This window comes from Nyctereutes procyonoides, unplaced genomic scaffold (genome assembly GCF_905146905.1).
Source record: "Nyctereutes procyonoides isolate TBG_1078 unplaced genomic scaffold, NYPRO_anot_genome, whole genome shotgun sequence".
Classification (NCBI taxonomy): Eukaryota; Metazoa; Chordata; class Mammalia; order Carnivora; family Canidae; genus Nyctereutes; species Nyctereutes procyonoides.
The window spans coordinates 88,269,123-88,281,506 of NW_026575125.1; the positions used below are offsets into that span (position 1 = coordinate 88,269,123).

Sequence of the window (12,384 nt, forward strand, 5' to 3'; positions counted from 1 at the left end):
GAAATAAAGTTTGGGTAATATTGAACTTTGTATATTTAATTGACAAAGAAAATTATCTTACTATGTGGTCTAAGAAAGGGTAACAGATTATGTAAAAGAAGAAACAATAATAGTCCTCTGTAAAGAAGAATTTTAACCTGTACAGTAAAATATTATGTGGGCTTTTAAAAATGGAAAATAAGAAAACATGCCAAACTTCTGTCCGAGACGCTATTAGAATTTAAATTAGCAGAATATACTTTGTAGTTATACTGTCAAGATGAAAACCATATATACTGCCAAATAAAATACTCTGCAACATACTGATATATTCCTAAGATATAATTTGTACCCTGGCCAACAATATAAATCTGGATTAGGCATACAGATTGTCTCTGATATTTCCTAAGAAAAACAGTTTAAATGAAACCCTAGCTACATTTTTTGTCTTTAATTTTACAGAACTGCTTATTTTATGATTTAATGAGAATTTTTGGGTAAAGAAATTAGTCTCTATGCTTAACATAAATGCAAACACTTACGCAGTTCACCAGCTGCATTTCGCCCACCAACTGCATACAGATATCCTTTGAGGGCACTTAGGTGGAAGAAGGTGCGCTTTTCATTTAAAGATGCAACTTGCATCCATTTATTGTATCGAGGATCAAATCTGAAGACTGTATCGACTGCTGTTTTTCCTTTTGTGTCATAATTACTCTGTCCACCGACGACATAGAGGAAATTTCCAATGACAGCAATGCCATGCTGGTACCTTGGAGCATCCATGGGGGCTAACGATTTCCATTCATGGGCCTTTTCATCATACATGCGCAATTCCTTGCTGACAACCAGCTGCTGCCTCAGAACTCCTCCTAGTGTGACCAAATGAGTGGTGTCAGACCGAATGGCAGTCCTGTCTGACTGCATCACTGGTTGCATATATGGCATCATTTGGTAATTGCTGGCTTCCAAAAGTAGATTCACACAAGTATTGTCAGTTCTCATGAAATCCACGGTTTGCACATAATTAATGAGCTCCTGTGGTGTCATCAGTGGAAATCGTATGTTCTTCATTAGTTTTGCAGCAAAGTCCATCCGAGGCTCTTCTAGACGTAGCCAGCGACAGGTAGCCTTAAAGAGCTCAAGTTCAGTGCAGTGCTTAAGGCTATTACTGGAAAGCACAAAGGCAAGACGCTCAAAAGGGAGTTTTAAGAACTCCCCGGTGCTCAGCAATGCAGGAAAATTCTTCAAAACAAAACTGTTGACGTATTTATCCACTTCTGTAAGATTGTAGGTGTTGGCAATCCGACCAACTTCGACACAATTGTCTAAAGTGACCTATTAAACCAATAAAAAAAATTAAAATGCTACTATTTTCATGACATTCACATCTGGAAAACATAAGCCTGTTCTAGAAAAAGAGTAAACTAAGCTTTTTACTGTCCATATAGATGAAAATAAATATTCTTATCTAAATACACTAATGATCTAAAGAAAATTCACAAACCACCTTTACCTAATCCAGTAGAAAGTGGCTAAAAGAAAATTACATCAACAAGAGAAAGGATAAAGACTCTATTGTCATTTCAACAGATGTAGAAAAAAAGCATCTGACAAAGTACAATATCCATTCATGGTAAAAACACTCAACAAAGTAGGTTTAGAGAGAAAATACCTCAACATAATAAAGGCCATATATGAAAACCCTACAGCTAGCATCATACTCAAATGGGGAAAAACTGAGAGCTTCTCCCCCAGGGATCAAGAAAAAGACAAGGATGTCTACTTTCACCACTTTTATTCAATGCAGTACTAGAAGTCTTAGCCACGGCAATCAGACAAGAAAAAGAAATAAAAGGCATCCAAACTGGTCAGGAAGAAGTAAAATTGTCACTATTTGCAGATAGGAGGACATAACATTTTATATAGAAAACCCTAAAGACTCCACCAAAAAACTACTAGAACTGATAAATGAGTTCAGTAAGGTCACAGGATACAAAATCAATATACAGAAAGCCATTGCATTTCTATATACTAACAACAAAGTACCAAAAAGAGAAATTTAGAAAATAATCTAATTTGAATTATACCAAAAATAATAAAATAGCTAGAAATAAACTTAAGCAAGAGGTAAAAGACCTGTACTCTGAAAACAATAAAACATTAATGAAAAAAAATTGAAGAGGACATGAATAAATGGAAACACATTCCATGCTCATGGTTTGCAAGAATTAATATTGTTAAAAGGTCTATACTACCCAGAGCAATCTACACATTTAATGCAATTCCTATCAAAACGCCAACAGAATTTTTCACAGAACTAGAACAAACAATTCTAAAATTTGTATGGGACCACAAAAGACCTGAATAGCCAAAGCAATCTTGAAAAAGAAAAGCAACACTGGAGGTATCACAATTTCAGACTTCAAGTTATATTACAAAGCTGTAGTCATCAACACAGTAAGGTACCAGCACACAAAAAAAAAGACACATAGACCAATAGAACAGAACAGAAAGCCCAGAAATAAACCTGTGATTATATAGTCCATTAGTCTTTGACAAAGGAGGCAAGAACATGCAATGGGAAAATGACAGCCTCTTCAACAAATGGTTTTGGGAAAATTGGGCAGCTGCATGCAAAAGAATGAAACTGGACCACTTTCATATACTATACATAAAAGTAAACTCAAAATGGACTAAAGGCCTAAAAGTGAGACCTACAACCATACAAATCCTAGAAGAGAGCACAGGTAGTAATTTCTCTGACATCAGCTGTAACAACATTTTTCTAGAAATATCTCCTGAGGCAAAGGAAAAACAAGCCAAAAGAGACTACTGGAACTGTGTCAAAATAAAAACTTCTGCACAGCAAAGGAAACAGGCAAGAAAACAAAAAGACAACCTACTGAATGGTAAAACATTTTCAAATAACATATTCAAAAAAGGGTTACTATCCAAAATATATAAAGAATTTATACAGTTCAACACCAGGAAAACACAAATAATCTGATTAAAATATGGGCAGAAGATATGAACAGACTTTTCTCCAATTAAGACATTCAGATGGTTAACAGACACAATGAAAAGATGTTCAACATCACTCACCATCAGGGGAATGTAAATCAAAACCACAATGAGCTATGACCTCACACCTGTCAGAATGGCTAAAATCAAAAACACAAGAAACAACAAGTGCTGGCAGGGACGTGGAGAAAAGGGAACACTCATGTACTGATATACTGTTGGTGGGAATATAAACTGGTGCAGCTACTGTGGAAAACAGTATGGAGGTTCCTCCAAAAATTACAAATAGAACTATCATATGATCCAGTAATTGCACCGCTGGGTATTTACCCAAGGGATATGAAAACACTAGTTTGAAAGGATATGTGCACCCATATGTGTACTGGAGCACTATTTACAATAGCCAAATCATGGAAGCAGCCCAAGTGTCCATCCATAGATGAATGGATAAAAGAAGATATGCTGTACCCACGCACAATACACACAGGAATATTATTCAGCCATAAAAAGAACGAAATCTTGCCATTTTCAACAACATGGATGGATCTAGAGAGTATAATGGTAACAGAAATAAGTCAAAGAAAGACATATATTGTATGATTTCAGTCATATGTGAAACTCAAGAAACGAATGAAACAAACAAAAAACAGACTCTCAACTACAGAGAACAAACAGATGGTTACCAGAGGGGAGGAAGGTGAAGAAATGGGTGAAACAGGTGAAGGGGATTAAGGGTATACTTATCTTGATGAGCACCGAGTAATGTACAAAAATGCTGAATCACTATATTGTACACCTGAAACTAATATAGCACTGTATGTCAACTATATTGGAATTAAAATTTTAAAAAGTGGCCAATATTTATTGAATATTGAAAAATAAAGAAAATTCTCAAAATCAGTAAATTACAAAGTTACTCTAAGAAACAATGTTATAACTTGACTATGGCCAAAATAATTCCTTTTTTCTTCTGGAAATGTGTGTTCCCTCTCAGAAATATACTGATAAAATTCTGGAAAGATGGAAATTTTGGAAAAATAAAGGGTTATTCTATTAAGGTTCACCTTAATCTGCTTCTCAGTCATGATTCTTAAAAGTTACATTGCTAGGGACACGTGGGTGGCTCAGCAGTTAAGCGTGTCTGCCTTCGGTTCAGGGTGTGATCCTGGAGTCCCAAGATCAAGTCCCACATCAGGCTCCCTGAATGGAACCTGCTTCTCCCTCTGCCTGTGTTTCTGCCTCTCTTTCTGCGTCTGTCATGAATAAATAAAATCTTAAAAAAAAAAGGCCACAGAACTAGTAGGAAGCAGAGCTTGACTTAAGTTTAAAAAAAAAAAAAGAGTCACATTGCTAGCAGATCCACAAACAGAAAATCTCTAATACGAGATCTCTAGATTTCTCTTTCACATAAACAGTCATGGTTCATTACTGTATTTCATTTTGATTCTTTCAAATGTTATTGTTTCTAATGAAGGTAATTTAATAAGACAATTATTCCTAGGATGAAATTATTTTCACATTATTTATGTGGAAATACAAGGAAAGGAATCACTTCTGTGAGAATTGGAACAGGTGTGTCTCCATCACATTTACTCATGGCATAGTTAATTTCTGGTGTCTATGGTGATGGCTTGCAACAGTTTCTCTTGGCCATCCCCCTATTCCTGGCATACTCTAGCTCTGCCTGGAGTCAAAATGAGCCCAGAAAAGTCTCCCCTGCACAGGTGACAATGTAGCAAAAATGGAAAAATAGGAAAAGGAGACAAGTGATGGATAGGCTCATCTTCAGCAAGAGCTCTTTCTGATGCTATCATAACTGGTCAAAAATGAAAACAGGAAAATCACATCAGCAAATATTATGCAAGGAATAAATAACTGAAATAAGCCTACCATACAAATACCTGTGTGTATATACAAACACACAAGCAGGTCACAGGCAAAGACTCAGTGGTTTCTCTTAATTTTGTCAAGTGTGTGTTCACATGTCATATAAACTTCACTGACACAACTGCATTGTTAACAGATTGGCAGATGATTAAAATTGGCTAATCCTTTTCTTATCCTTTCATTTAAAAGCTGAAATGAGACTAAAATGATTACTCCTCTGCATACAATATCAGCCCACTTGAGATACATCATCACTGAAAACTCTAAGGTTAACACACGTACACAAGGCTATTTTCATAATATTATTCAGGAAGAATTTGAACAATTTTAAGCAGCTGATTTGCTTTGCAGGAATCACCAAGAATTTTTAATTGTTTATTATTCTTAATAGCTATATATTTCTTAAAAATAGCTAAAACAGAATTACAACACAAAAGAACTAGGAAAAATACATTAACAAATTATGGGCCTTTTGAAATATACCACTTAACACTTTTCAGTACCTCGGGTTTCCAATGTGGTTAATAAAAAGTACTTTTCAATCCAATTTTAGGAGTGGCAGGTTGGCATCTCATAAAATTTTTCATTGTGTAAATGAAGTTACAGTTAATACCCAGTTGCCCACAAACACCTCGGGTGGCAGGAGTTAGTGTCAGGGGTAATGAGTCCACTTTCTGAAGCAGGAAAGAAGTAGGTCTTCCCCAGAGCAAGGGTAATTTGCACTTTTGAACACATTTACTAGTATGGATAAGCAAAAGTTGACGAGAACACAAAAATAATTATTCCCAAGTTTGCAGAGTCTCATCATTACTGATAGGATTACAGATAAAAACAACAAAGACAGGCACTTCAAATAGGCAAAATGATACCATCAGTTGTTAGTCACCAAATGTAAGTCTAATAACATATAAAACAAACAGGATAAAAAATTAAAAACCAAACTGTGTAATTTGGAAACAGGATTAAGGAATTTAGTTCCTTCCCCTTTTCCCTGTTTAACTTCATCCAATAAGAAACAGTCACTCAAATAACAGCATAAAAAACCTACCTTTGATTTAAGGGCATTTGGAAAAAATCTATATATCAGTATGCTCAGAGACAGATACACAAAACTGTAACAGTCCTTGACAGACCACCTAATATATACAGATAGCTGCCTACTCTTCTTTTAAAAATCACCAGAGAATGGTATTTCATAACCTCCCAAACTGTCATCTTCTTGATGGAAGGAATAGCATTTTCTCTACCCCATGTACAACAGGTATCACACTGTGGGTATATAACAAAGGTTAAATACTCAAATTATCATCAATATAAAAAAGATGTGATGACAGATAAAACTAAAAATAGAATGCATTTTGAATTAATATAAAATATTACTAGACCCTTAATTTTAAAATGAAACTCAGATAAAAATTATGTAACAGAAAATCAGTTGTTATGAGTGTCATCAAAACTAAAACAATTAATCATAGATTATAGGTATTATAGATACAAAGTCTAGAATAATAGTTAACAATATAAGCAGATCAAAATAATGGAGTAATGGTAAACGATTTTTGGAAAAATACACAATTACTCAATTATGGCTCATTTTCATCCACCTCTCAGTCATGATTCTTAAAAGTGCTTCAGTTAGCATATACCCAAACATTTAGTCTAAATAGTATTAAATAATGGATATGTGTAGTAATGTAACATTTAACAGAAGTCATGTATATATTAGAATATATTACATTTTGAAAAATAAAATATGAAGTTTAAAGCTTATTTTAAAGAATATAGTTCATTAGTAGAAAGAACTCTAATTTCATCAGAATCTATAGCCTGGTCAAAATGCCAAAGAAGAGTTATTACAGACTAGAATTCATATACATATTAGTGTTTTAAAGGATAGAGAAGCAAAACAGGACAAAATTTCTCAACTACTTATGAGAACTAACAAACTTGCTTTAAAATAATCAAGTGCTCATTTAGGTTTCTTTAGTATAAAATATTATAAATTATTCTATTGTAATCAAACAACCTTCATAGGTCACCCTAAAGGCAGTTCCAGGCATCATAATTTTTAAAGTGGTATTCTCATTAACACACTCATTGCTGCCATATTAAATTGTTCAAATGGCACTCAATGCATCCAAACATTTCATTACCATAACATGATATTTTAATGACAGGTTTCATCAGAAATCTGTGATGTTATTTTGGTGAAGATCAGTGTGTTATACGAATAAACTTCCACTTGGGAAAAAAGCAAAAACAAAAATGAGTTTCAGCTTTTGTGCCCTCAAGGAAAATGCAAAGACTAAGAAGTTAGCTGGCAAATTTGGGGGGACTCTTCAGATAGTCAATGCAGTAAATTCTCCTTGGTGCTATCTAGTTTATTAAAATGGCAGCCTGACATTAAGTACAAGCAATGCAGAGAGAGAAAGCCATGTCCATGGACTGGGGAAAAAATCAATTAAAAGCTACTTTGTGGGGGCAGAGGATGTAAGAGGCATCTTGTCCCGGGCCTCCTTCCACAGGTGAGGACATCACAGGACACAGGGAAGGGACCTTTTGGTAAGAAGAACAAAAAGATGATTAAAAACCAAAAACTTTGTCTCAGTCTTTGTCTCTCTTCAAATTCTAACTGCCATCTGAGGGGACTACTGATGGTGCATCTCCAGCGTGGGGGATCCAATTCTCTTATTGCTATGCACTTTGAATGCATATCCCTTTTTGGATACAATCTTAGGTATTATAATGGCTATGGGAGGATGACTTGGTTTGAGCCCAGACTCTTCTTGCCCTAGGGAGTCCCACATAGCAGATGGGCAAAAATGCAGTGGTTCAAGTTACAGGCAGGAATAATATTTAGGATATTTAACAACTAGCACAGTGTGGGTACTAACTAATGAGAATAGATGCTCAACCATAAATAAGTATCTGGGTATTACTCACTGAATGTCTGCCTCAACAATAAGGAAGTCAAGCATGGTTTAATTGGGGGAGGGGAGGGGCAGTTTTGAGTCACTGTAAAATGATTTATACCAGTCTTCCTCTAATTAAACTTCCCCAAAGGCAAAAAACTATCTGAAAAGACATGTTTGTTAATTTTTGTGGGCAAACCCAATTAGATCAAACAAGGAATGTGAAATACAAGCACCATACAGAAAATTCTGGCATCAAGAGGAACATTCTCAAAGCTTGCTGCTGATATCATCACTGAATAGTGAAAGAAACTATCTTTTCCAGTAACTTCTTATTTCCTTCATTGTCCCCTTGAGAGAACTCCTTTTCTCTTTTGCCTCTCCTACATATGCACCTCCTTTCTTCTTTTAAAGATTTATTTTATTTGAGAGAGAGAGACAGAGAGAGAGTAGGGAGGGGCAGAAGGAGAAGGAGAGAGAGAATCTCAAGCAGACTCCTCACTGAGCTCGGAGCCTGATGTGGGGATTGATCTAAAGACCCTGAGATCACAATCTGAGCTGAAACCAAGAAGTGGGACATTTAACCAACTGAGCCACCCAGGCACCCCTTTCCTCCTTTGTCTTCCACTGTCGCCAATTCTTTATTACCACCAGTCATCTCAATAAAATTCTCTACATTCCATTGTGAGCTCCCCACCCCAATCAGTGATAATCAATGTACAAATGGAACCAATGCTATATATTGATGCATCAAGGAAAAAAAAGAGAGACACTTAAAAAACCCCGGAATTTAAAGAGAGTATCACCAAGTCTAAAGCACAATGGCATCTTCATTCTCTGATTAAATATGCTTTTATATAAAAAGAAAATGGTTTCTTGCTCACCTTCATTCTGGTTTGTTTATTCTGTGTAACTGTATATTTAAATTATAGTATCTCCAGTTCAATGACAAATGTCCTACTTCAGCAATTTGATGTTAAAAAATTGGCTTTTGTGGGATAGCCTATAAACCTCCATAATTGTAATTCCATGGGGCAAATGCTAGATGTTACAAATTCTGAATAGCAGACAAATGATAAGCAAAAAATTTAACCACAACCTGTTCATAACTCAAGGAATGGCTGCACAATATTTAGCATGCTGTAGCTATACAATGTCATAAAGACAAAAACAAATGTAATTCTTAGACCCGTAACTAAATGAAGCTAATTTTCCATCATCTCCATGATACATGAAAGTAAAATGGTTTTAGTTTAATAGCAAATTTTACCTACTCTGCTTTACAACCTTTGCTTCTATCCCTCTGCATGGTTCTCTTTTCCACAACTGGCAAGAAAGTAACATAGCAAGAACAAAAGCACCAGATCCCATAAACTATAATACTAATTAACACCTTAAGAGAAAATCATTACTTCAAAAGATGGCAAAGTTGGGAGGGGAGTGGTTCTTGTTCTATGGAGCCTGACGCTCTATTCTAGAACACTGGTGCTTCTACCACCTAAGGTGAGGGTGGCTTTACTATTGGATTTAAAAGTTATCATTCGAAACATCTGGGTGGTTCAGCAGTTGAGTGTCTGCCTTTGACTCAGGGCATGATCCTGGGGACCGGGATCGAGTCCCACATCGGGCTCCCTTCATGGAGCCTGCTTCTCCCTCTGCCTATGTCTCTGCCCCTCTCTCTCTGTCTCTCATGAAAAAATAAATAAAATCTTTAAAAAAGAATTAGTTATCATTCAAGGGGAGCCTGGGTGGCTCAGTCGGTTAAGCATCCACCTCTTGACTTTGGCTCAGGTCATAATCCCAGGATTGTGGGATTGAGCCCTGAGTGGGGCTATGAGCCCAGTGGGGAGTCTGCTGGAGATTCTCTCCCTCTGCCCCTCCCCTCACTTGCACATTCTCTCCCAATCTCTCCATCTCAAATAAATGAATCTTTAAAGTTGTCATTTAAAACTAACATAAAAATACTTTGTGAGTTCTCTGCTGAGTCACATTTTATGTCCCACTGCTCGTCTTCAGCCACACAAATGATTAAGAATGGGATAGGCTATAGTTATATTGGAAACTAACTTTTCTTTCTAAAAACTCAAACCCAAGTAGTGTTTTGGTTATGTGAAGTATAATCACACTGCATCATTAAAAACATAAACCTAGGGGCACCTTGGGTGGCTCAGTCAGTTAAGTGTCTGCCTTCGGCCTCGGGTCATGATCTCGGGGTCCTGGAATCAAGCCCCACGTCAGGCTCCCTGCTTCTCCCTCTTCCTCTGCCTGCTGCTCCCCCTGCTTGTGCTCTCTCTCTCTGTCAAATAAATAAAATCTTTAAAAATAATTTTTAAAAAACCCATAAACCTAATTGCTCAAAACTTTTGGTTTAAGCACACAATCCTTAAAACATGAGATTGTTCTATTTAAAAATTATCCATAAAACTTAGTTTGTGGGAGAACTCAAAACAAATCTACCTTTGAAAAATATATTATTTTTAAACTTCCAGTTCTTAGAAGTAGAAAAGACATCCAAGGGCTACTCCCCTGCCTGGTCCACTTAATTGATGAGAAGGAAAGAGGAAATAGAGTAAGGCTGAACATTTAACTAAGAAATGGAACACACGAAAGAAGCAGATGGGAAAAGGTGGATTTTATGTAATCTTTACACCAATAATCTGCAACAGTTCTCAAAAATTCTCATGGATTCCGAGATGGAATATTTCCACCATAAAATCACACAGACATCCTCAGCAAACAGGGTGAAAGACAGGTAAATAGAATGGTGCTAAGAAAAGAGGTGTTTCCTTAGAGCTCACAGAATGTTTTAAACCAAGAAAGGCAGAAGTAAACTATACCACAGGTAAGCTTTGTCAGAGACAAGCCTCTTCTCCATTAGAAATGGATTTTAGGATGTCTGTAGAGGATACTAGAAATGAAGAATATAATCTTTAAGACAATATTAAGTGTTCATAAAAATGAAGACATTTCAAACAGCTAAAGCACACAATATAATAAATTTTTCAAATAGGTTAAAGAGCCAACATCCTAGTTATAGAAAATTCGTCACTATTGCAAAATTACTGTGATGTCACCTTTAAATAAACTTGTTTTAAAGTTTTCTAGAACAAAACTGTTTTCTAATACTGTTACTTTGACAATTGTATGCTTTTATAACTTTTCATAAATCATGCTTTATTCCATTTGGCCCTTTTCTTTCAGGGAAAGGAACAGATGACAGCCAATATCTAAAGTTATAAGTACTAAACTCTGGTATTAGAGAGGAGGTTGACAATAAATGCCTATTATTAATGACTAGTTCCAAAGAAATCACAACACTGTACCTAATTTGGCTCAGCACAAACATGTTGCAGAGATCAGTGTAAAGCAATGTCAGGAGTCTGTAACTGTAAGCATTAAGTGTCATTACTAAATTGATTATTGGACTTGATACATTTTTAAAATGCATTTAATTCAGTTCATCTTTTTCTTGAGATGAAGCTGTTATATGATGTCAGTGGCACAAAACTAGAGAAGAGATGCGTATAGGTCCTAAGGGGAAGGGCCTTGTGTGATCAAATTAAAATGAAATTTAGTACTCACATTCAATAATGAGGACAAGCAGTATCATGGGAAATAAACAAACTTTGTGTGGGTTACTTATACAATAGTGAATTGGACAATACAAAACAATACTGTTTACACTGCCTTAAAGATCTCTGAAATATAACAGCTTAAAAGTTTATGATAATTGTGAGACAGTAGGATGAGTACTTTAAAATTGTAACACACAAACAAAACACATTTTCAACAGTCCAGTTAAATTAGCAGTTGGCTGACTTTGTAAGATAAGGAGTAGCTTATTAATAAAATCACTGAGGACATGTTCTCTTGAAATGTAGGGTTTTAAAAGCAGGGCTCCAAGTTTAGTAAATGCAACTTTTAAAAAGCCCAATAGCAATTATTTACCAACATTACAACTGGCATGAGTTTAAATCAATTGTAGAGAAATGGATTATCCACTAATTTAATAAGTTAGAAAATATGTCAAAATTTACTATTGCCATAATTTTCAGTCACAAAAGCAAGCTCTATAAGCTCTAGAAATCGTCTTGGCAATATTTCTTTGCTACCAAAGCATTTCATTTCCCAGAAGTCAAATTTATGGATCTCAAATAGGGCAGTACCTTCAGGAACCACATGACTGCTAAGCAGTTCATTGATTAGTAGGTGTGCCCTTTCCTATCTATTAATAGAGGCTAAAAATGATTTAGTGGATGATGTGTTTCTATAGAATTAAGACTTTCACCTTCAAGTTGTCACATAGGTGTTACTTCTTCTCAAGACCTACCTCCCATATTTAAGGCAGAAAAAAAATAACTTAGCCTAGTTTAAAAGACTTAGAGAAGTTCAGATTTTACTCTTCATGGAATTCCATTTAAGAAGCCTGCTTGCATAAAATCATTAGGGCAAATAAAACCAGATTAAAATATATAACATCAGTAAAAAAGTTAACATATATATCATTATCAAGCACTATTACTGTCTGATATCATGCAATTACACAGAAGGCTTTTATGAAATGATTCTGTTCTGTGAAAAT

General features: G+C 35.5%; 1 protein-coding gene across 7 annotated transcripts in view; it reads right to left on the reverse strand.

Moving 5' to 3' along the window:
- Positions 1–12,384, reverse strand: part of KLHL13 (kelch like family member 13) — a 207,388-nt gene that overhangs the window by 10,063 nt on the left and 184,941 nt on the right. For all 7 annotated transcript variants that reach the window (XM_055337360.1, XM_055337363.1, XM_055337359.1 and 4 more), the window contains one exon: positions 522–1,317. In XM_055337360.1, the coding sequence (XP_055193335.1) occupies positions 522–1,317 (796 nt within the window). The remainder of the gene's footprint in view (positions 1–521; positions 1,318–12,384) is intronic.